The 27,048-nt window shown below is 33.5% G+C and overlaps 1 protein-coding gene and 1 pseudogene across 2 annotated transcripts; both read right to left on the bottom strand.

Moving 5' to 3' along the window:
* Nucleotides 1-1,709: 1,709 nt before the first annotated feature.
* On the bottom strand, nucleotides 1,710-2,561 carry LOC145166643 (ethylene-response factor C3 pseudogene; annotated as a pseudogene).
* An 18,300-nt stretch (nucleotides 2,562-20,861) lies between these two features.
* On the bottom strand, nucleotides 20,862-26,630 carry LOC145166642 (coatomer subunit beta-1). Of its 2 annotated transcripts, none has more exons than XM_079085660.1 (6): nucleotides 26,483-26,630; nucleotides 23,349-25,417; nucleotides 21,720-22,229; nucleotides 21,540-21,625; nucleotides 21,193-21,404; nucleotides 20,862-21,108 (listed from the first exon to the last, which is right to left on the bottom strand). In XM_079085660.1, exons 2-5 carry the CDS (start codon nucleotides 25,392-25,394, stop codon nucleotides 21,200-21,202), a joined length of 2,847 nt encoding a protein of 948 aa, XP_078941786.1. In that variant the 5' UTR covers nucleotides 25,395-25,417; nucleotides 26,483-26,630; the 3' UTR covers nucleotides 20,862-21,108; nucleotides 21,193-21,199. The 2 variants fall into 2 exon arrangements, with proteins under 2 accessions (XP_078941786.1, XP_078941785.1); XM_079085659.1 differs by having other exon boundaries at nucleotides 23,349-25,399; nucleotides 26,483-26,613.
* Between the last annotated feature and the right edge of the window lie 418 nt (nucleotides 26,631-27,048).

Raw genomic sequence — 27,048 nt, 5'->3', positions numbered from 1 at the left:
TGGCGGTGTTAGGATAACTGATAAAGATGACGGTGGCGCTAGGTTACTAATGAATATGGCGACGACTCTACGTCCAAAATCTAAAAACACTATATTTGTTGATTTGTTTTCTTTATCCTTTCTCGTTGAAAAACCTTAATTGGATTTGGGTTGAACGTTTTCGACGACGTAGGTGGTCCGACCTGGTGGATACGATCTCCAGTAGTGGTTGTAATCTTTGGTGGTGCTTGTAAATGTTGGTGATGGTTGTTCATGGTGAGATAGAGGGGGGTAGAGTTGAGAAAATGATGAAAAACCCTAACTGATAATACTGATGGGACGAAGTGGTCGGTGGGTAGATGTGATTTTTTTGGATAGTTTTAATAAAGAAAAATGTAAAAGAAAAAAAAGGTAAATAAGTAATTTTATATGGGCCAATGACCAACCACGATAGATATTGAAACAAAAAAGATCTTCCATTGAGACCAAAAAGTTTAGGTATTAAACTTGATAGTTTATAAAACCACATTACTATTTATAAAAATTTGTCTATGAAAAACAAAAGCTATTATGGGGCTATCATAGAAGAAACAAAACAAACTAAGTTAAATTTTTCATTTTGCATCACACACTCCTATCTTTTCTAATTTTAGTGTTTCTAAAACGAAATCAATTAAAAAAATGCTACAATGTTATCAAAAACATGTTCCTTCCAATACTTGGTTAGATGGAAAATCAATGCAATCTGCTACACCCAAAAAACTCAAATGACTGTCATAAAAGTCGAATCCAAAATCAAACACTTCAAGTAGGTGATACAGTGAACATCGATCCACTAAACCATAGTCATAAAACAATCAGACACTAGAGGATCTAAGTCCACCCAAACCACAACCCGATTCCACACCTCCCAAGCCAAAAGCACTTCAAAAACAAATGGCTCTCATCTTCAACTTCCTTAACATACACTTAACACAATAATGAATCTAGATTCATACCTCGTCTATCTAAATTGGCACATGTAGGAATAAGACCGATCATAATTCTTCAAATAAAGACATTAATCTTTATTATAATTGACCTATTCCATCAAGTAACAATAGCATCAATACGCAGACAATTGTCATCAATATCAAATCTGACATATCTCACAAGATAACTCTAGAAGAATCTAGATCCCACCCCCAAGAATCGGGTCTTGAGGTCACCTGAATCGACTGCATCAAAGACAACTAATCCAACAGTTGAGAAGCCACAATATCACATGTAATATGTAAGTGCCAAGTAAATATGCAAGTCTGCAAACTCCAGAAGGTATACCAAACCCTCTTGGCTATCAGATTGCGCATACAATCAGACCGACCTTTAGGGGGAGCAAAGTATGCGACCGTACAGGGACAAAAAAAAAATAATAGGGCCCCAGTTTACCCAAATTATATATATATATATATATATATATATATATATATATATATATATATATATATATATATATATATATATATATATATATATATATATATACCCATTATTTTTATGTCATTAAATACAAAAATGATATTAATAACAGTTTGATATATCTATGATAACGATATTTCATAATAATAATAATAATAATAATAATAATAATTTGATTTTCTGTAGCATCATACATCAAAACACGTAGAAGGATGAAAATGTCAAACATATGGGGAAAGGAGGAGCAAAATGGCAGAAAATGATGCAGTATATCAAAAGTCTATGAGCATTTAATGGTATGTCAACTCTCATATTACGTCTTCATGAACATACAAATTGGAAACCAACAGAAAAAATGATTCACAAAAAATTTAGTATATCGAAATCTATGTATTTGTGCTAGAACTAGAACTGATCTCAGATGTACCCAAGAGCTGATCCAGCAAATCAGATCCTAAATCCTCAAAAACCACAGGAGTTTTTGGACGGTCTTGATTCTTATTGTTTCTCTTACATTTAGAAATTCTTCTCACTCTATGAGTCTCCTTTATGACTGCTGCTGGTGAAGATCCATCCTTGAAACAGCTGTAGCTTTTCCCCTTTAATGACTCTTTCACTCTCTCCATTGGGAAGTTGAGTTGAGTAGAGGAACCCCTCATTGAAAATGCGGCTTGGTCATAAATTAAAGCCGCTTCTTCTGCACTGTCAAACGTCCCTAGCCATACCCTAATCCCGTTTCTTGTGGAATCCCTAATTTCTGCTGCAAATTTTCCCCAGGGCCTTTTTCGGACGCCTATAAATCGTGTTTTCTGGACATCAGGCTCTTCTTTTGGCTTTGTAATCACTTCTAAGATCTGCTCTTGGTCATGAGAGGTTTTGCTTAGATCTGTTTCAGAGGAAAGCTCATAATGGTCGTAAGTAGGATCCTGGAAAATAATATTTTCTTCTTTTATCTGGACTTCTGAGAGCATCTCGTGAGAGAAGATAAGCTCATCCCATGAACAAGGAGACATAGGAAAGAATTCTAGATTTGGAAATGAACACATTGGTGTAGGAAGTTGTATCTTTAGGGAAGATTAGATGGCTTTAACAGTCTGAAATTTGAAGTGGTTGTCAATGGGACCAAAGGCTTACACCTTTTCTTCTTGTCTTTCCTTGACAAGTGGATGGAGTTTTGCTTTATTAATTACAAATAATTTCCATCCATCAATAAACATTGATTGAGGTTTCGCATCTACGGTCCATGGGCTTGATTCTTTTCCACTTGAGTCCCTTATATATAATTGATTAATTCTAGGGTTCACATAATAGGGTGGTTGATCCTTTTCCACTTCAATCCCTTATAATTGATTAATTCTAGAGTTCACCTAGTATTTTTGCTTCTGTCAGTTGGAGCATGCTTAAAATATTCTAGGGTTATAATCCTTGCATGCTTATTGGAGAGCATGCGTAGGTGACATTTCATCTAATATCACTATGTGTCGGGTTTTTGAGAAATACATCCAGTTCTAAGGTTGCAATAATGCTTAAATTTCTTGTATCCGCTAGGGACTCATAAAATGTGAGCTTGTGAAACCTAGCTAGTAACATATTTCTCATTATGAGACTTTTGCATCTCAAACAAGATATGAAGCTATCAATTAGTTGTACCTCGATTGATCAATTAAGGATTTTTTTTTATTGCTTATGAATTATGATAAGTTGTTGCAAGAAAATATGGACCGCGCCTCTATGTATACTTGTATAGTTTCATAGAACATAGCCAATAATTACTCATTAGCTTCAGAAATTACAACAATACAAACTAACAAAATATGATTTAGTGCTAGAGCACTAAATGTGTTGTACGATGTAAAAACCTAATGTATCTGCCGTAATATGCTTATTTTGTTGGAAAACACGAATTTTCTTCAATTTGAAAACTTGTTTTTTGACCAAATTTTAGTATGTTGAAATCAATATATTTAATATTTTTTCAGTATTATTTAGTTTGGTTTTATTGATTCTCCTTGAGAGAGCTTTGAAACTATGTAACTTTTTTTAGAACAGTAGTTTTTTATTTCATCGAAACAACATAGTTGAGAATTAAGCTAGGTTACAAAACCAATGAGCAAAGCCTTGATAGGGTTAGAAAACCAACTGCCCTAATGAAAGGTGTAAATGAGCCGAGCTTGAGTAGGTTTGGGCTCGGCTCTTTTAAATTTGTTCACAAAGATACTTAATACATAAATCTTGTTTTCAACTATATTAACTATTACTCATTTATTGTGAATAGTGTTCGTTTGTCAACGATCTATATCCATCGAAGACTACGATGTTATTACGTATGCATTTCTAGGTGTCAAACTTTATTTGCATTAAAATGCATGGAATACATTACATTAGGCCTATTGCAAAGTGGGTTCATGGTGATTTGACCATTGACCTAATTTTACCATTTGCCACAGTATAAAATGGTTTTATGTTGTTGGAATATTCTTGCTTTTATTGTTATTATTATGATTTTTTAAAACCATTTTTGATAAAACCCAATAAGTGGTATCAGAGCCTCTTTTGCATGCATGTTTAGATTTCAAGTTTATATAAAAATCTTGGTTTTTGGAAGCAATGGACGATTTTCATCATGTATGTAAAGTTAATGCATGGATTCTTTGGCAACGAAAAATGTTCTTGCTATAATTTTATGTGACCAAAAAACTTATCTCATGAACTTTGGTTACATATGTTTCCTTAGAAAAACATAGAGTTGTTTTTGTGTACGATTTTATGTAAATGTTGTGCATAAACAAGTCATGGGCCCATTATGATGTTGGTTGTGTTGTTTATCAAAATGATTGTAGTATTTATATATTTATCCGTAAAGTATGTAATGATAAATGGTTATTGACCTAAGACGGTAAGGAACTTTGGTTTTTGTCCATATTTAAGTAACCATGTTTTTTTCGTACACATTTAACATGTTCAAAATAAGGTAATATGACTGGTAATTACCATTATATTACCCTATTATGAACAGATCAAACAGTTTTATTGGTTAAATGTGAACGAAAAAAACATGGTTACCTAAATGTGGACAAAAACCAAAGTTCCTTACCCATTTTGGTAATATCGGGTTCTTTATGCCAAGTATAAGTAGTCATAAGACTCACTGACGTAACATAGAATCGGGTCATCGGGTCTTGGTGTCAGATATGGATTAGGTGTCATTATTGGGTTCCTGACTTGATTATTGGCTGCCATCAGAGCGCAAAACCATTAGAACCGTCTCAGTGATTGTGCCCTGGGAGCAGGCTCCAACAATTAACTTAGATCGATGTGTATAAGGATATGCTTTCTCCTGGATGGAGAACCATCTTGGTAGGAGGAGTGTATGTATACAGTGGATGCTCATGTTTGAGAATGAGAGATCCTCCTCAAGGAGGAAGAGGCATTCAATTTATAGATCTAGGTCAATAGACAATTAGGTTAGCCTTGGGCTAATCAAATTCAGGTCAAGCTAGTCATAGTCTAGGTAGTGCTGCTAGGCCTCTAAAGTGCATACAACCTAACCCCTTAAGCTCACACAGCCTAGCCCCTAACTAGTTGGGCGTTAATTGGATTGACCTAAGACTTGGCCTTCTCCATAGACCCATTGATCTAACTTAAACTTCGGAACCTGCTCCCTAATTATAGTCCTTGAGGTGGTCTAATGGTTTTTTTCTTTGATAGCAGCTAGGAATCAAGTTAAGAACTCACTAACGACACCTACTTCAGATTAACAATCCAGATCTGACACCAAGATTCGATGACTCAATTCTATGTCACATCAGTGTGTCTTATGACTACTTTCACTTAGCATAAAGAACCCAATATTACCAAAACAGGTAAGGAACTTTGGTTTTTGTCCATATTTAGGTACCCATGTTTTCTTCGTACACATTTGACTGGTAAACTTGTTTGACATGTTCATAATAAGGTAATATCACCGGTAACTACCAATTATATTACCATATTTTGAACACATCAAACAAATTTAATGGTCAAATGTATATAAAAAAAAAACATGGTTACCTAAATTTAGACAAAAACCAAAGTTCGTTACCCTCCTAAGTCATTAACCCAATAGTAAATAGGTATTAGTTAATCTTGTTTTTTCGTAAATAATAGCTTAGTGTTAGAGTATTTTATTTTTATGTAAAATGTAACAAGTTTGAAGATAGTGACCATTTTTGGTGGAATGCATTGTGTCCACGGTTTTTATAAACATCCACACAACCATGGAGTCCTTGAAGATCTTGCATGAAATTTTTTTCATTTAATGTATAAGGAAAAATCGCGTAATTAATAATTAATTATGTAACATTTAATTGTGGTGACTATAACTCATAAAACCATTGCTATAGGTAAAAATCGTCACCATAAGGTGGCAATTTTTGTAGTTTTTTCAATCATGTTTTCATAAACGTCATCATAAACAACGTTTCGTCACATGTTATTTAATTTTCATGACTATTGCGGAATTTTAGTGATATATAATATATTAAACCGTTACCATAAACTACTTCTAGTCACTTGTTTTTTCGTTTGTCATGACTATTAGTGACTTTTAGTGACATATAATATATTAAACTGTGATAGTCACATGTTTTTTCGTTTGTCATTACTATTATTGACTTTTAGTGACACAAAATATACTAAACTGTGCCCATAAACTACTATTAGTCACGTGTTTTTCGTTTTTCTTTACTACTGAAAACTTTTAGTGACACGTAATATATTAAACAGTGACCATAAACTACTTTTAGTCACACGTTTTTCGTCTGTCATGACTATTTTTGAACAACTTAAAATCATGTATGTTATTCTAATAAACAACTTAAATTGATAAATAAAATACAACAATCCATTCACATTCACATATAGAAAGTATGTTGATAGCAACAATGTCACACCCCAAAACCGGAACGGCGGAAACGTTCTGGGGTAGAGGACGTCATGTTTAGTATCACAAGACATGCATCATAGTAAGCAAAGTAATAAACAACCATTTCATTCGAAAGAAAGTGTTTACAAAGTATGATTCACACAATATAGAATACATAGCAAATAACAAAAAGACATGAAGCTATACTGATCCATCTTCTGAATTCCAGTGCGCGAACCTGTCTACTGGTCTCCTGAGAATACAAGTTATTTTGAAAGCGTAGATCAGCATTTAAGCTAGTGAGTTCATAAGATTTAAGTGATGTAGTAAGTAGTAAGAAAGTTGTAGAAAGTTATAGTAAGTTGTAGTAAGTTCTGTTTTAGAAAAGTTTGTCTGTTCCTCCAGGAAATCCTATATTTCCTGCTTTGATGAAAGATAAGTAAAAATGACTCTACAGTCCTTTCTATGAGTATTAAATGAATACAAGTTAGATAAAACTCAGAGTAAACAAACAATCGGTTGTGTGTATCTGCCCTAAGCCCACAACCAAACAAGGAACAGGAAATGAGGCGGAAGACACACATCCCATTGTTTGTTAGATCTTCGTTGTATATAACCCTGGCGTATTCACCTGGTACTCACGGAGTTAACTGTAATAGTTCCTTTATATTTGATGAAAAGATCCTTTAAGAAAACCCTTATTTCTTATAGTAAAAATGGTAACCACAGTGGTTCCTTCTATAATCACTTAGTTTATACTAGCTATATATAATCTAATATCGAATAGATAGTTAATTGTGTGAATCTGCCCTAAGCCCACAACCAAACAAGGAACATGAAATGAGGCGGAAAGCACACATCCAACTACCTATCGGATATTAATTATATATAACATTGATGTATAAACTAAGGTATTATAGATTAACCACCTAAGGTCTTTTAAGTTATAATGGTTTAATAAAATGGATTAAACCCTTTTACCGGTAAGTTTCTAGTTTTGTGTACCAAAAGTTCTTGTCTGAAAAGTATGTTTGTGTACTAGAAAACGGTGCATTGAATTAGTGTCCTATGACCTGGCCCATACCTGGTACCCCTTATGATTACTTGGTGTATACGTAAACATATATATATCTAAGATCGGATAGATAGTAGGTTGGGTGAATCTGCTCTAAGCCCACAACCAAACAAGGAACAGGAAATGAAGCGGAAATCACACATCCTACTACCTGTCGGATCCGATTAATATATATATCCCTGAACGCATACACTAAGGAATCATAAAGTTAGCATTACAGGCCCCCTTCTACTGAATGTACTAGACTCGACTGTTCTGTGTGTCGGTTGTAAAATGTAAGTTTTTCCCTAGTTTATAACTATCTTGACTCGAAAATAGTTTGTATTAACTTTCAAGTGGAACTGTCACAATATGAAAGTATTTGGAAAATATAAGTACACAGTTGTCTTTTGAATTGACATCCTGACGTACTGATTACCTTAAAACATGTTTGTTTTATTAAGGTCATAATGCGATGAATAGAACCCATACTATACGCTCTCCCTGCAAGAGATTCTGGGAACCAAACACGACTTCCGCAAACCAGTTGCTAGGCCGTGTAAATTCACATTAAAGTTATTTAATCCGGTATACCCAATATAACTATCACTAATTGCCTAGAACAATGAGTTAGTGATTCATTGGTATTATTAGATCATGTAGTTGTCCCATGCTATAGCACCTTATTATGTTCATTCTGTTATAGTATCTTAGTATGTTCTCGTTATAGTATCTTAGTATGTTCTCGTTATAGTATCTTAGTATCTTCTCTTGTTATAGTATCTTAGTATCCTCTAGTTATAGTATCTTAGTATTCTCTAGTATCTAGCATCTTAGTATCTTCTAGTTATAGTATGAACTGAACCCCTAAACTATACCCCTTATAGTTTACTAGTAATTTACTTGAACTGATGTTGAAAAGACTCATTTATCTACTAAGTTATGCTTCTACTTTAAAAATGGAGTTTTGTTAAACTATAAAGTAACATAACTTTAAAAGAGTTTTTGAAATGTTTTGATCACTTATAAATGACATAAGCAGTCTTTTGAAAATGTTTATAACAAACAATTACACAATTATCATTGTGTTCAACTTGTATTCCCCCCCCCCCCCTTAAAAGCATTTAAAACGGTTTAAAAGATTGATTACAGGGGTATGAACTCACCTTATGTGGGTGATTCAAACGAATATGCGCGTAAGGATGAGAAGTTCCACGAATGAAGTCCCGAGACTTAACGAGTCCTAAATGACATATAATGGCATATATTGGCATAAATATAGTGTTTAGAAGCAACCAAATGCAAGGAAACACCTTACGGGACTAGGAACACTTTGACCAAGTGTGGGAATCACATGTGATTCAATTTAAAGGAGTGTACGGCCATAACAAGGAGTGTGCGGCCATGGCTGTGCAGCCAGGGAGTGTGCGGCCGCACACTCATGATAAAAAGTGCACAAAACTGTTTTCCAAGGGTAGGGAGGCTTGTAGGACTGATGCTCAACAAGTGGTGAAGCTGGATTGCACTTTGAAGGCCCCTTTAAGGGTGTTTTAAGGGGTGTACGGCCACACCTGGGTGTGCGGCCGCACACACCATATGATTATGAGTTCTGGGCAGTTTCAAGGCCTTAATCTCGTGTTCTTATCAAGATCTAAGCTTAACGAAAGAGTACTTACGATCCGGAAGCTCGAGAAGGTCCAAAATCGCCAAGAACAAGTGTGTGTTCTTGGTGTTCTTGGTGAAATGGATGAAGATTTGAAGATCTAGTCAGAACATGATTTCAAATGGATGAAATCAAAGGATGTAACTAGTTTATGAAGATTAACAACAAATCGGGAGAAGAACACTTACAAACTCGAAGATCTAGGCTGCAAATCGGATGATATTTGAGAGAGAAATCGAGTTCTAGGCTTAGGAGTGTGAAAAGGGATGAATGAAGGCTAAGTCCCTCCTTTGTACATGAGAGTGTGCTGCCCGGATAGGGGTGTGCGGCCGCACACCCAAGTGTGCGGCCGTACACTCCTCATGATGGAGTGTAAGGCTTGATTTTGGTGCTAGAAGTGTACGCGACCCAATCCTATACTCGAGGCTTGAATGTACTGAGCTTTGAACCTTTAAACGGACTCTAAACAAGGCTAAACGATAGCAGAAATGAGTCTGACACTCAGTTGAGTTGACTGGCTGGGCTTTACAAGGCAAAAATTTTAAAAATTTTCGGGTTGTCACAAATAATTTGATAAATCACTACAAGAAGTGGTCATCTTTACTATTATCTACATCCAAAGAAAATCTTGTGCAATACAGCTTAGTTCCACATCTCTTTAACCTTAGTCCTCTCATATCTGTGTTGATAGAAAAAATATCATTCAATAGTCAGTTTCAAACACACAAAAAGTTTACATTACACACAAATACAACTATCTTACATATAACTATTATACTTAAGCCAATTTAAAATAAGAGAAATGGCTCCAAATTAAGGCCTCCATTGAGTTATTTATTGTTGTACTTCAAATAATCTAAACTGATTATAACAAGGTACTTTACTGGCTTGCCAATATGGAGAATGTACTTCATTAGAAGCAATAATATTTCAGAAGGGAATTAAAATGTGACTTTTAAGCTTCTATGAGTGCATTATAAGCATAAGCATCAGCCTTATTTCATTAAACACATTCAAATCCATGTGTGAATAGCTCTAGCATCAATTAAACCATCATAAAAGTTTAAGCAATCATAAAAACTAAATACTAAGAAAAATAAGAACTAACAAGATGTAATTTATCGAGACTTAATCAAAATAAACTAGAAAGATAGAAAATAAATTATATGGGTGATGTCCAGTTAGAAAGATTTAAATAAATTCAACTTTGAATCCAAATGGAAAATTAGGCAATTGGGAAAAGATGAAAGACCATCGTGATTCTAAGACTTTAATCTTATGGGCAAACTCATCATTCAACCCAAAAGCCAAAAAAATACTTGAATACTTCCGGTAACACGCCCACACAACTAGAAGGTAGCAACACATAGAGCAAGACTTGAATATTCCAATAACAAGAAATCAAAACAAAACCATAAAAACTTCACTAGTTCCCGAATCATAAAAACTTCACTAGTTCTCGAATCAAAAACAGAAAAGGCTCAATAGTTCTCGAACCAATAAAGCTTAGTACTCACTACTCAGTTTCTCGAATTGGTTCAAATTTTTAGATAAAATGCAGATTAATCGGTAGTGTAAATCTGCAAACAGATTAAGGGAGAAGGGGAATTGAAATTTTCAAATAAGAAATGATAATTACCATTGTTGATAAATTGCTCCCGTCTCCTCGTCTTCTTCATTCTCTCGGGCTCCTTTAATTAGGCGTGACAGTGTTGGATGGTGGGAAAATCATGACAAGGGGTGGAGAGAAGGAGAGAAAAAATATGGAGAAGATGAGCAACAATTAATAAAGAAAATTGAAGAGAGTAGGAAGCTTACATGATCGTCGGATAAAGATTAGAAGTGGTTTAGTAGTGTCACAGACGCAAACGAACACAAATGTAAACATGCACGATTTAGGAGAATGAGATAGTCTAGGGTTTAGAAAATGAGATTTTAGGAAAGTTAAAAGGTTTGTGTTGGTTTACAACTTCAGATGTTTTGTATCCGTTAGATCAGAAAAAGAAAAGCACAATCCTAGTGAATAGAAGGTTATACGATGGCAATCTGTGTAATCTAAACATTTGTAAAAAAAATGAAAATTTTTAATTTTCAATTTGTCAAAATATTTGTAGATTAAAGTGTGGCTATTAAGTACTTATAGTCACATGTGAATATAAACTGTAACAATAAATTACTTATAGTCACACTTTTTATCAATAAATTAAACTGTAACTATTAAGTATTTATAGCCACATGTGAAATTAAACTGTGACAATAAGTCACTTATATAAACACATTTTTTATAAATAAATTAAATAATGATTAATTCACCTTATGATTTAGTCACATAAAATTAGAATTTATGTGACCTTATATGGTTTTATGTCTCGGTTAATAACAATCACAACATAAAGCTAGATGTTAAACAAAAAACCATAATGATTGATGATATTATGTCATAATGATCGACAGTGACTATTGGTTAGTATTTGTCACACTTGTTATGTCAAACTGTGACTAAATGTGTGAACAAGGTTTGCAATTATGACGGTTTTTAGCTAATATTTGACTAAAACATTACTGGAATTTGAATAATGACATTTAGTGACTCGATTAATCAAAACCATGACAACCCTATTTTCAAAAATCGTGACCGTAGGTCATTTTTAGACTAGTATTTTGTCCCTTATGAATGGACTTGACAATTCTTGTTTTTGTCTCACAAGAATTCTCATAGTTAAATGGCTTAGTTTATGAACTTTTACATAATGTTGATGATTGTTTGTGATGATATGGTTAAAATAGGATTTTGTTGTTAGATAATATTTTGAACACAAAATTAAATCATCCTTTGGAGTTTGGTTTTTCAACAGAAATATCGTTTTAATTTAAAATAGTAAAAAAAATGGGTTTTATAATAAAAGAGTTTTATTCTAAAACTCTTAAAGTTTTTAAATAGTAAAATGAAATAAAAATTGTGATTTTAAAAACTCATCTAAACTTGTCAAAATTTTGACATTTTTATTGTCTAATTTTGGACACCTTATGTAAAGTCTAAATTTAGACACTTTTGTTGTCTTCTTTTGGACACTTTCTGCTTAAGTCAAAATAAAGGTACCATGTATTGTTTGATGCATAAAATAAACATAATACTACATGTTTTAAAAAAGTAGAATTATAAAACATATAAAATCCCTTTTCAAGCGCAAGTCTATGTCGTCCCTTTGACGAAATAGTCGTACGTCATTTCTATGGTCTTTGTGGGATAAAGGATACCTAACCACTTTGATTGCCTTGTGATGGTAGAGGTAGAATTCGCAATTCCTATGACTAGTTACGGTCCGATTCCACAAATTTTTCAAATTGGATGACTTAAATATGAATCTTTTGTGATAAAGGTCATCTAAGCATTAGAAACTCGAGGCATAGATAGGATCAAGCATGTCAATTAACAAATGTTGTTAAAGATGTTGGGTTTTATTAGCATCAATACACTTTCTAAAGGTAGAAGAAACAATCAAAATTTTCCTATGTGTATATGCACCCTAAGATCTAGGTTTTACTAGTTATAGCAACGAACTTTAAAACTAATTACTAACCTCTTGGTTCTTTTCTTGAGACCTTGTGAATAACAGAACTTGCAATGGTTAAAGGACCAAAAACAGAATCCCTCTAATGTAGTGAGGCCCACAAACTCCAAAAGTTAACAAGGAATAACCCTAGATTAGGGTTTTGCGAAAAGTCATTAACCCTAGTAGAAGGGTTATACATTTCGAGAATATGAGAGGGGGAGAGAGTATGGATGATTTTATTAGAATGAATCAAAAGCTAGGGTTTAACCCCTGGCAGTCTATTTATCAATAGCAGATAAATCCTTAAGAGATTCAAACTATTCAGCATAATCCTTATCTGATTCCAAACATGCCTTATCCCTGTCAAGGGGTTCTCAAAATCGTCCCCTACAATCTCTCCAAGAGCTTCTTGAATATTCCAATTAATCTCTAAGATTTAATTAATATTCAGACTCTTTAATTAAATAAAACTATTTAATTAATTCCAAAATAATTTCTAATTAACTAATTGATTACTTAACAAATTAATAACTTATTTTCTGCATTTCCTTTTAGCTATTTGTGTTATGAGGTCAACCCAAAAGGAGTCTGCTATTATTATAAATATTACGAAAACAGTTAATGACCTTCGAAACTATTTCCAACAAAAGATCCCATACCACTAAAATTTACATTTAGATGTAAATGGTAAATGTTGCCTACCTTTTTTAATTAAATAAATATGATAAAGGATACCTAACATTTTATTTGTTTTCAATGGGATCCTAGATTTTGATAATTAATGTTTTAGAAACATAAATGGTATTAGTTTTAATGAATAAAATACTAAATAAAATTTGTTAAATTTTACAAATTGACCATATGGAACCACCCCAAACTCACATACAAGTTATCCCTACGATTCGTTCTTGAGAAGGACAAGATAAGCCCTACTAACTTCTTAGATTGGTATGAAAATTTGAAAAAATTCTCAGACAATTTAAGAAAGATTATGTGCCTTAGGACCCCATTCCCGAGAGCCTCATACCACTCCCAAGAATGTTCATGATGTTGGGTTGATACATATCGATGATTCAATCAAAGTGTCGTGCCTTATACTAGCCATTATGATCCTAGACCTTCAAAAGGACCTAGAACACGCATAACATGATAACTCACTTGAAGGAAATATTCCAAAAACAAGCAAGGACTAAGCATTTTGAAACAGTTCGAGCATTGCATGCATGCAGGATGGAGGATGGCCAAAATGTGAGCACTTATGTTCTTAATATGAAGAGCCATATCGGCCATCTAGATAGGTTTGGTTCTCCCATTTCTAATGATTTGGTCACAAATTCGATCCTAAACTCATTGCCTAAGTCATTTGATACTTATGTTATGCACTATAATATGAATGGTTGGAAGAAGACCATCCCATATCTGCATACGATGCACAAAAATATATGAAAAGAATATTCATAGGAAGTCCTCCTTAATGCTCATGATTAAGGAAGTAAGAGTCAAGAAAACTAAAACCCAACACTCTAAGGCTAAGGAGAATGTTGCAAAAGGCAAAGGAAAAAAAGTTGCCTCTCAGCCACTGCCAAAGAAGAAGGTAGCCAAAGAATACATGCATTCTTTGAGTGTGGCATTATTGGCCATTAAAAGAGGAATTGTCCTACTTATACGTGGATGTGAAGAAGAAGAAGAAGAAGAAGAAGAAGTTCGACGAAGCCATCTCAAGTATCTTTATGATAGAACTATATAGCTTTTCATCGAATACTTAGGTATTTGATACTGATTTTGGAACTCATATTTTGTAATTCTTTACATGGGTTCAAAAAGAGTAGGCATTTGATATAAGGAAAGTTAGTACTCCACATGTGTAACGAACCGAAAATCCTATCGTTAATGACGTTAGCGTTATGTTACTCGAAGAAATATTTATGCAATTTATTTTAGCTTTATGAGGTTAAAATGGAATAAATTAAATAAAAATATTATTATTTAATGTCTAAAATAATTAATTAATAATTAAGAGATATACAATCGAATTAAATTGATTGATGGAATTATTGAGGTGAACATGATTCATTAAAAGGTTTAATAAGAATTGAGGAGCCAAGGTGTCATTTAAAGAAACTTAATTTGTCAAAGTTTCTAGAGGTATGTTGGAAGGGGTTTAAATTCAAAACTTGAGGGACCAATAGGTGAAATTTGAATTATAAGCTATATGGCATTGGAGCGATTTTGTTCTCACGTCCGTTTCTTATAAGGATCGATCCATTCTCCTTACGTTCGTTCCATCTAGTTGTCACATGCGATCCTTCATAACTATTTAAAAATGATTTCTTATATATTCCTTTGTGCGCCGCTCGATCAGTGGTTAGGAAGAAAAAAACGACGAACGTGAGTAGAGGATGGGTTGCTAGGGGTAGCATCAAACCAAGAAGTTGGGGGGAGAGAGAGATAGAGAGAGAGAGAGGGGGGGGGAGAGAGAGAGAGAGAGAGAGAGAGAGAGAGAGAGAGAGATAATAGACTGGTCCTTGTGAAATTGAAGTGTTAGGATCAATCACTTTTCCATTGTAATTATTTGATTTCCCTTGTATGTCAATTCATTTTCAATTGATGGAGAATTGATTGATTCTCTTACCAATTTCTTCCTAATTGGTGTTAATAATCTTATTTTCTTTCTCCTTGCAATCCTTTAATGTCCATATGGTTAAATTATACTTATATTGGGTGTGTTTTGATGGATTATTTCTGTCAAAATCTTGTTATGAACACTCTCAATATTTTTATTGTTCATGTCCTTGAATTGCTCCAAGTTTTGGAGTCATTGTCTTCTTTGTTATTGTTAAAACTCATGTTGATTTCTATCTCAATTCTAGAGAGTAATTTTCTGTAAAAAGACCATGTTTTAAGCCATCTGAAATGTCTTCAAAAAATTCCCTAAAGGTCTTTATATCAGTCATAATGGTGGAGGAAACTCAAGCCATAATGGTGTTTTCTCTTTTAGCAATGTACTTTGTTTTTCCCTTGAAATCAATGTACATTTAGTCAAGGATTGTGATTGAAATTGTCCTTTTAACTTATTGACATGTTGCTACGTTTAAGAACTCAATTTAAATCTTTATAGTCAATTTTGGTCATGGATTAATGGGTTATGTTGTCAATTAACCCTTAAAAATCAAAGCTAGATTTGTAGGAAAATTCATGTTCTACCCCTATTTTGTAAACAATATAGAAAAATCATCAGGAGTCATATTTAGGATCCGTAATCTCTCAAAGTTTAAATTTTGAGTCTAGTTTGTCCTTGATTTTTCCCAGGACCTGATTTTGTCTCTAACCAAGGTGAAAATTGTCATTTTCACTGACTGTTCTGAAATTAGTTGCACGGATATGCAGTTTTGTAAAATTCATATAAAATTCTTGAAAAATCGTAAGGACCTATGAGAGCACTTTCTGAAAAGCTAAGAGTCTAAACTACTGGAACATGAAACAAAATTGTAATTTCTACAGGTTTTGGTGGTGTTAAAGTGGCCTTCAACAGGTTGTTGTTTTGGATCAAAATCTGAGAATTTAGCCTAGTAACTAGTTTGCATGTTTTGGGTATAGAATTGCTATTTTTGGTAAAAATATCACCACACCCCACTCATAGGCAGATTATGGAAAAAAATGGTAAAATCCTATGTGGCGCCAATGTGTCACACTTTTACCATTGGCAAAACAACAATCACACCATTTAGCCTTAAAAGCGTATAAAAATCCATTTAATGTGTACGTCGTTTTTTGAACTTTTTTCGGTTTTTCTTCAACTGGATGTATAAGGCTCCCAACCTTATTGAATACAGTTAATAGTTGAGAGTACAACTAATGCCAAATTATTCTCCCCATGGATATCTGCAACATAAAAATTTCACAATTAAATTTGTAAAAAAAATATTAGTAATGATAATTTAATTATAAATTAACCACATGATACTTGTTGAATTCATCAAAGTTGGATAGCAAAGCAAAATACTCCTCTGTCTCAGGCTGATGAGGCGGCCACCCATTGAAACCCTTTTGTAACAAATACAGAAGACATACACGGACCGCATCCTCGTCCAATAACTCATTAAGCGAATGTTTAAACACATCAACCACATCGTCTAATTTCATGGAGACATTCCTTGGAACAATAGGAAATACACGAGATTGAAAGGCAGTGCCAAAAACATAGGTAGGAAAGTAGTCACCAAAGTGGAAGCCGGTGAGAAGACAAACGTCTTTCTTCCTAAAAGACAACCCATAACCCCCAATCTCAAAAATTATTTCCTCTACTTCGCTTCGAGGGTATGTGATAACTTTGTGGCAAAACACATAATTTATAAGTAAACAGTCCTCATCTATCGCAGGAATATCTAACCACCTCCCAAAACATGAATTCTGGAACATTGTCTCGCATGCCAGTCTGTCTTTGAGTGTTGTAAGAATATCCACGGCGACATTGGGTTTGCAAGTCGGTGTAATTGATGCATCAAAAATATGGTCGTGCTGCAAATATAAAACAAGTTAAAATCGTATTCTAGAACGAAAAGCGACTAACATTCCAGACAAGTTCTTTGCATTTTGGACTGTTCTTTGTGTTTCGGACAAGATCATCGCATTTTGGAGCATTCTGTAACGTTTTTTTGTTTCGGATTACTAATATATGACGTATAATACCTTAATACACATAATTTATCTAGTTTTGTGTTGTTCCTAATGTAATGTCAACATGTAATGCAACTCTGGAACATTATCTTTACATTCCGAATATGTTCTTCGTATTCCGAACTAACTTACTAACAATCTTTAAATCAAACTACTACAAGTGTAAGAGCAAAGAACTTACTCGTAAAATAATGAGGTCATCATGATCGTGTTCCATATCTGAAGTCTGAAATGTGTAGTTGTGCCCAGAATGAGTTGGAAATCATTTGTAAATCAAGATCCATAATATGTCGGAATATAATCTGGAAAATGATTTCCAAAATTGAACTCTGAAATAAGTCGTTTTAGTCTGGAATGGAAATTACGGAGGTTTTTTGATGGGACGGCCCTGCTACTTACTCCAAAATGGACTCCGGAATGGCTCATTCCAGAAAAAATGGTTATTTTAGAAAGAAAAAAAATTATAGAGGTTATCTTTTTTCAAAAGTACAACAAAAAATTGTTAGATTACTCATATTAACTAACATTATATTAGTAGATTAAGGATTCCTACTAAAGTATCAATTGGTAAGATGCTTTCAGATCACATATTCTTTATAGGCTTTGGTTCACACTATAAGCATGATACGATCTAGTCCTACTCATATTAACTAACATTATATAAGTAGATTAAGGATGCCTACTAAAGTATCAAATTCTTATTGCTCAAACCTCAATAAGGTAATGATCCTAAGCCCTAAATTCGTCACATAATATGTCAAGTTGGTGGGGTACAAACTTATGAAAGGTGCTAATAAGGCCAACATCATAGCTTCTCTAGCAAGTGTTTACTTTTGGATAGGGTATAAATTTATCCAAAATTTTCATAATTTTAAAACTTCTTGGTAATAACGCACTTTCACGAAGATCTAACTATTTCGTGAAATTTATTTTTCAAGATTATTATTTGTTACATCTTAGGTTTGTATGGTAGCTTTTCTACTTTGGAAAACTGTTTTTGTATCAATAATTCTAAACATATCCGGTGGCGAAAATACGACTATGAATGTTTGTAGAACTAGAAGTTAGAACTATGCGATTATATTTTTCCAGAAAACAAATTATAAATCAATTCTATCTACATTATACTGCCGACATTAGATTATATTTTCCTTAACTTTCTTACGATTTAGTCAAACTTGTTCTTAGGCAAACTATTTTTAGTTCGTAGATTTAGCGAATTATGACAAATATTTGCGAATGGACCTTGTATCACACACACCAAGTTGTCATGATCACAATAATCGCCCCACCACCATATACGTCGATGGATTTTGAAGTGCAACGTGTGCATCGCAATCAATGCAGTTTATCTAACATACGTGTCATGGAACTTGTGTCTTAGTTTTAAGAAGAACTCGAGTCCGAGAGTTAATTGGTAGTGGATAACACTGAATATGAATTGGATGAAGTTCATATAATATAAAAATATGGTGATGAACATTATTAAAATTCATTATTGCTTCCACCCGATCCAATTCCACCTGATTAGTTCCACATAATTCTCTTCCACGTGCACTTATGCATTGCCATCGAACAACGCATAACATAACCACCTTTGGCAGCACATAACGAACAAAATCTTAAAAGTCTTTTACCTCGTAGTTGTCCTTTAAATATACACTGATACCGATCGTCGAATAGTTTTATTACTATAAAAATGATTCCAAAAACCCGATTACATTGCATTAAAATAACTTAGTTTTGCAACTAGGTTTGCTACAAAGAGTCCGGATATGAACCAATTCATATAAGGATAACTACAGCTTCGTTACAAAAAAAAAAAAAAAAAAAAAAAAAAAAAAAAAAAAAAAAATTGGTGTATATAGACCATTTAGGTTATGTTTGGCATACTAACTGAAAAGTTAGTTGTTAAATAAAAAACTAGTTGATAGCTGAAAAGCTAGCTGATAAAAAATAACGTTTGGTAAAACTAGCTGAAAGCTAACTGAAATATATAAAATTACATAAAAGGACATATAAAAGTATGTGTTTCTATAATTAATTAAGGGATGTATTTGGAAAATTTTAAAAAGACTCCTAAAAAACTAGTCTAAGTAGCTTTTCAAAAAGCTAGCTTATAAGCTACTTTTTGGCTTACCAAACACGACAACATAAAAAAACTCAAAAAATAAGCTAGCTTATCAGCTAGCTGTGGCACGCCAAACACAGCCTTAGTTAGGGGTGAGCGCGGTGCGGTTCGGTGCGGTTCGGTGCAGTTATTAGCCAAAACCTCACCACTAACCGCAAATGCGGTTAATCCATTTTCAAAACCGTTTGGTGCGGTTATTTTTGCGGTGCGGTTAGTCGGTTATTTTTGCGGTGTGGTTTTGTTTTTTCTGTGCTGCGGTTATTAACCGCATGGATTTGGTGTGGTTATTTTGTGTGGTTTTTAACCACAGTTTGGAGCTCAAACGGCTTTAAGAGTTCAAACATATTACTTGTAATAATACAAAAAATCATAAGGTATAAGACAATTAACTTAAATCACAAACAACTAATATCTTAAAAACGTCAAATAATAGTAATTAACAATAAATATCTTAAAATTGTCTAATTTCACTCTTTTTCAAAATTAAACATCACAAAAAACCAACACTTTTGTTTTCTAGTATTTTATCAATCTTTCATCCATGAAACTTGTCTTATTTTTAATAATTAATATATTAATAATTAATAAAAAAAATCGTATATAATATATGCGGCGCGGTGCGGTTTTTTGAAAACTAATAACCGCACCGCACCGCAAATTTGCGGTTTTTGAAAAACAGAAAACCTCACCATCAGTTTTTATTGCGGTTGCGGTTTATGCGGTTTTTGCGGTTAATTTTAGTTGCGGTGCGGTTTTTGCTCACCCCTAGCCTTAGTCATCTACAATTAGTCGTTAACAATAGGGACTTTATTGCTTCTTTTATTAACCCCTTTCACTCAACAATATGCACCTCTATTGGTAATAACATAAGCATTTTTGGCAACACGTACGCAACAAATAATTTCTAAAAAGTAGTTTACAAATCAGGTTACTACTAACATGTATCGAATTCACATATCGATGGTGTTAAACATCTTCAAATTTGGTTTCTCTTTTAGCGTTTTCTTTTTCATTAACTTAGTATTTTGTCGTATACACTAGAAAAAGTCCTAAAGCTTAAAATTCAAAACCAATCACTTTCACTTTCCTTAAAAGCTTCCATTATAAGTACAAATCTTAATATAAAAATATAGTCAGGTTTTACACAAAACCTGAACCAAAGTTTATTGTTAAACCATATAACTTAAATCTAAACCGTTTGATCAAAAAACCAATGTCTAAGATCTTATGCTATTATCAAATGGGTATGAAAGTCACCCCTAAAAACATACAGCATTAAGATTTATCATGCTAGATGATATACAGTACAATATTCCCAATGAGGGGTATTTACGTCTTTTGCACGAATAAAAAATCAAGAGTGAGCCGGTGTTCCTATTTTGTCCCACCTTTTGGGGTATTAGTTTGAGTCTAATGCATGTCAAACACAATACAAACAATGATAGTGCACAAACAACTAATTATATATGAGTATATAAATTTCTTACATCAAACAAAAAATTGTATAATAATAGTAATAGTAAAAGCATATAACCAAATTAAAGGAAGTGATAAAATTTGTAACCAATAACGGGGGAATCTACAACTGCAATGATCCGAAGCACAACAACTAGCAATCACCTCATTTAAACAAACTCCAATTCCAAAAACCTTCCCTTATTCTTCTCCTGTATTCTTCTATGTAACATCCTAAAGAAAAAAATAATAAATAAATAAATATTTTTTTAAAAACTAAAATGAAATGGAAAAGTAAGTTGTAGGTTGTAGTTATACCAAGCAATTATGCGCCTCCCTTCTGCTTAAGGGTAATTTTGTCCCCCAAACTTAAAGCAATCCCTTGGGTTTTGCTCCTTATACGAATATATCCACTTAGTTTCCCATCTCCTTGCTTCTCAATGCTCAAATTTACCAAAGCGTCCTCCCCAAACACACTTTTCGCGTACAAGTTAGCAGCCAGAAACCCACAATCGCCTTCCAGTGCAGACCTAGTAATCACCAAATTCATCATCACATAATACAAGAAATAGCAATCTACTTTCAATCTTTTTGAAAAGTCAAACAAGTCAACGAAAGTACATTGCTATTTCTTGTATTTAAAAATAAAGAAACGGACAACTTACGGAGCAGTGAGGCACTTCATGTTTGTGGATTTAATAATATGATCGAGAAATTCTTTCTCATCTTGAATCACAGTGTTCACAGCAACCTATTTAAAAAAAAAAAAAAAAAAATGTGAGCTCTATTAAATAAATAAATAAATAATATGAAAGTGATTGATTGATTGATAGATAGATAGATACCTTGTTTTCCCACTCAAACTCAGCCCACATTGTTCTAAAAGCAGCATCACTACAAACAGCAGGAGAAATATAATCCATAATATCAATATGAATATCATTGAGAACAATAACAGTGCGTTCCATGACATTTGAAGTTTCGTAAACGATGTTTCCGAAAATAACCCCGGTCTCAGTTGACGACACTTTAATGTTTGCTTTGATCTGCTTGCTGGACTCAGGGGCGAGGGTGTAATTTTGGGGGCGTTCCACGAGTTTAAGGTCGCCCATTGTTGCCAATTCTAGACAGAGGTTCTGAAGGGTTTCTTTGGTTCTGTTGATGACAGTTACATCAAGGACAATGTCATAGTGGTTAACAGTGACATATGCTTCAGCATAAACTGGATCACTGAATCCAGTGAGTTGGAGGATTCGGTTGAGTTTGTTTGCAGCATCTCCTTCTTTGATGAATTCTCCTGTTGCACGTTTTAGATCATCTTGAACCTCATCCTCTAATTCCAGTTGGCTCATTCCCTATAAGAAATAGCAATGTACTTTCAGTTATAAATTATTTAAGTGTTCCATTAGTTACTATTTATTACACATTAAAGTAATAGGTCTGAGTTTCACCTTTGATTTTGGTAAATTGGTAGAGTTTTCTTATATAGTCAATTTGTTTATTCCTATTTGATATTAAAAATATGTTTTGATATCAAATATTCAAGAATTTATATTTTATATACTGTTACTTATGTAGTTATATCAGATATTTTAAGTCAAGTATTTCATGTATTTGTTTTTGTTATTTTTTAGAATTAAGGGTTAATATCATAAAGGACCTTGTATATTGTGTTTTTTCGGATTAAACCTCAACTTTGTTTTTTTCGTGAAAAATACCTTGTATTTTTCCTTTTTTTCCAATTTGGCCCTTTTAGTTTTAGCAACTTGTCAAATCTGAGGGTGTTTCGAAAAATTAATAAAAAGTTGAAGGTTTTTAATAAAAATTAAAAGGTTGAGCTTTTTTTTGGAAAAGAAAATGAAAAAATGCAAGGTCTTTTCGGGAAAAAAAATAAAGTTTGAGGTTTAATCCGGAGAAAACCCAATATGTATAAGGTCTTTTATGATATTAACCCTAGAATTAAGGGTTTTATGCAGAAAAGTCCCATTATTTTGGAAAAAAAAAATTGATAAAGTCCTAAATCTTCTTTTTTAACAGAAAAATCCGATTATTTAACATTTTGCCCAAATTAACGAAAAAATCCTTTTTTATTTTAACAGGAAATGACAGATTATGTGATTTTCCCAAAATAATGGGACTTTTCTGTTCAAAAAAAAAAGATTTAGGACTTTGCCGAAAAATTTTCCCAAAATAATGGGACTTTTCTGCATAAAACCCCTAGAATTAACATCTAGAACACTAATCAAATAATAACTTTTAATCCAGTATTTACTTTTATTGACTTTTCATTCAAACCATGAAAAAAAACATATGTTCAAATTTCAAATAACACCTCTTTCGGGTAGACATCATTTATCCAGATAACAATTTAACAAAAAAGAAACAAGGAATATAGATCTGGTAAAATATATAAAATAAGTTGAAAATGAAAATAACATAAAGAAAAACAATAAATGGAAAGAATAATCTTTTACCTTCCTGCTCTTCAGATGATAAAAATCAATCAAATCATCAGGTTGTGCATGTGACACCTGAGCCTTAGCTTTCAATTCCTCAGTTTCCCTCATCTGTTTATCAGCAAGCATTTGAACAAAACTTTCACGACATGACTGCAGCCATATTTTCTTAATCTCTTCACCTGGATTACACAACAACCTTATACAAACAACAATCCTATCATAAGAATCATTATCAATAGGATGTGGCAAAAATGAAGATTGCCCAAGTTGAATCATTGACACAACAATCAACAAAACTTGAGTTGAAGCCCTATTCACTTCACTCTTCAAAGGTTGAACCTCAGCCAATCGCAACACAAGTTTAGTCAAAGTACATGCCACAACAGCTCCAAGAAAAAAATCACCAGTCAACAGAAGTGACCTTAAATTCCCAGAAGTCAAAGTCCCTTGAACAACAGTTGGAGGTGAAAAAGCAGTTTCAGAAGCTGCACTTTGAGTTGCATAAGTCCCATCAGCAAGAATAGCTGGCCTTTTGGAGGAAACGGTGATTGAGTTGACTTGTTGACTTTTCTTTGAAGAATCGTTGTTTTCTCCTTCTTCAGAAGCTGAATAAAACGGAAGCTCTCCAAGGCATTGTTTTATAGTTGAAATCCCACTTTCAACTTCTGATAATGAAAGACAGTATTCACTTATGATCCAAAGAGCACAAGAACAAACACGTGCAGATCTTATCTGATAGAAAGTATCCAACAGCCTTGTGATAATTGAAACTCTTAATTTTGGATTTGTTTCGATTATTTCTCTTACAAAAACAGCTACATCCATTGCTGAAGCAACATTACTATCACCCAAGAAATCCATTAACAGATGCACAACTGTGGATGCAACTTCTGGAAACTTTATAGCACATGAATGAATAGCTTGGATTAACATCTGGCGATATTCTCCATCTTTTTCCAATTCTCCACTTTGGGTTTTGACAACTTCTTTCTTTAAAGTGAGAACAACTTCATTGATGTTACGTGGAGTGATCAAATCAAGAACAATATCTAGGGTTTTTCTTCGAATGTCATGATTAGGGCTTGAAAGTGCTCTAAGAACATCCATTATCATTTCAACCATGATCTCACGATGAGAAGATTTCAATTCGTTTAATCGATCAAGAACAATGAGTTTCACATTGTTGTCACTTTGAGATTGGAGGAGTTGACAATAGGTATTAGCAGCTGCACGAATAGCAGTAGGGGCAGAGGATAATGACACTAATGTCCCTGCACATTCGTAGATAACTGCAGCAGAAGGAACAGTTAATAAAGATATGATAATCTTGATGTATTTTCCCTTTTCGCCCTTGTTAGCTCTGCAGACTTTACGTATCAACTCCAACACCACCATTTGAAGCAATTCACCCCATTCAGCTACTCTTTCCACATGGGTTAAAAGGTAATTTACTGCACGTTCTTGAGCACATGTGAACAGCATAAGAAACGCGTTCCTTTTGGCTGATTGATCTGCTTCTGTTGAGAGGACTTTTTCAATCATTTCTGGAGCATCAACTAAAAGCTGATCCCCTTGTGGAAGCTTGTAAATAGCCATTACAGCAAGTATAGCATTTCTTCTTATGAATGGATGCCTGTGTTCTAGATTAGCTAGAATAGATGGGATTAAGGGCTCGATAATTTCTGTCTCATTGAGGCGACAAAGAAACCTTAGAGTGACCCCACGGATGTATTCATTGGGATGTTGGAGATTGTTTCTTAAGTTTTGGCAAATTAAGATCATTTCAGGTAAGATCTTTCCTTTTGAATCTGTTTTGTCGATGATTTCTAGATAAAGAAGGAGTAGCTTTTGAACAGTGTGGTCTTCAGAAGGAAGAACATATCGAACAATTGTGATGAAAAGTTGTGGGAGTGTTTCCCCATTTAGCAAAAGCATGACTGCTTTTTTCATGGCATCAATCTTTGCAGCATCATCATTGCCTTCAAGAGCCTCTTTGATCTCGTTTGCAAGTGCAGGTGTCCCTTTGTCAAAATGGACAAGTAGTGAGCATGTTTTCTCCATGGCTTCTGGAATAAAGAAGAAAACTTTTAGGAGTTAGATCTAAAGTTGAGATCTTTTTTCCTTCTTTAGTGCAGAAACAACATTCAATTACAAAAATTCTAAACGGAATACTCCTAAAATCATGTATTCAAACTCCATGTTATACACACCATCATATTTACTGTAATTAGATACAAGAAAGTTAAAGTTCATACACAGATCTATTTCTTTGTATGTGTGGAAGCAGATAACAGCATGAGTAGTTAACTAGTTATGAAGTATAACTAGTGTGATAGTCACACAAAAGATATCATCCAGACAAATTGTATGAGATCCATAATCTAGCGATCAATAGAACATAGGGTTTTCAATGAAATTGCAGGGTTATATCCCTTTTCAGCTTGTAAAACTGGTTGCAATTTCCTCCAAATAACCTAGAGGTTCTTTAAGATTGAGTCCTTCTAAGTTCTAACCAGTGGGCAACCTGCTACTTCCCATGATTTCCAAAAAGCACATTGAAAGTTATCACAAAGGTTTATCATTAGACGCTATCACAATTACAGGGTCATATATCCAAATTACACATCCACGCTTAAATCGACGATCCTCAATTGTACCAAACCCATATAAATAATCTTCAGGTCGAGGGATCCAGAGTCGTGAGATACAAGGGTTAGATTCAGACCAAATAGTAAAAAAAAATCTAAAATTTAATCGAACATCTATTAGATCTGTCATTCTGAAAACACAGCTTCTCGTATAAAGTCTTGTAAGATAACAAATTCAGCAAGTGAACAAGTTGACAACGAACGAGATACATCGATTAGTGAATTCAACACTGCACACCAATTTTATCAAACTGAAATAGTAAATTAAGAACAGATCCTATTTTAAGCACTTCAGATCGCCAAATTCAGAAATGCACAAACAAAGTTGAGAAAATGCAATAAAACCCCTAAGTTAATTCTGAGAAAACCAGATTGCATCCAGGCCGATCACAAAGAAATGACATTTTCAACAACAATTTTAGGATGAGAATGAGAGTCGCCTGAAGTGTAAAGAAGCTAGGGCTTGAGTAATCGTGCAGAAGGAGGGGTTATCGAACTTACCTTGGGGCTGCGGCTGCGAGCAAGTTAACGAGATCTGGTGGTGTGGATGGATCTGGAAAACGAGAGAATAGTAGATCGATCCACTGATAAGAGGGAGAGAATTCAGATCGCGTCGAGCAATGGAACAACGCTGCTTCAAAAATGTCAAATTTTTATATGAAAAACAGCAGTTATTATTTTATAACTTTCATTCAATTCTTTAGTTTTATCTTTTTTTTATCATTGTAATAAAAAACCCCCTTAATTTTGAATTTTTATTTTTTAGGGTTTTATTCTAACTATGTTTAATTTCAATTTTATTAATTGACTAATCTAATTATTATTTTTTTTGGGATATATACAGAAAAACACAACGAATTATATATATATATGCAGAAAAACCTTTATATTATTTTTATGTTCAGAAAAATCTTTATATTAATAGTTACCATTCGAAAAAGATCAACATATGGGTTTCTTAGAGAAACCGACGACTACAAATATGATGTTGCTTACATTTTTATTTTTTAATACGAAATTGATATTAATTATGATAAAAACAATTAGTTAATGAATGAAAAATCAAT

Source organism: Lactuca virosa, chromosome 3 (genome assembly GCF_052849685.1).
Source record: "Lactuca virosa cultivar CGN04683 chromosome 3, Lactuca_virosa_CGN04683_v6, whole genome shotgun sequence".
Classification (NCBI taxonomy): Eukaryota; Viridiplantae; Streptophyta; class Magnoliopsida; order Asterales; family Asteraceae; genus Lactuca; species Lactuca virosa.
The sequence above is the reverse complement of the archived record's forward strand: the minus strand, read 5'-3'. Positions and strand labels throughout refer to the sequence as shown.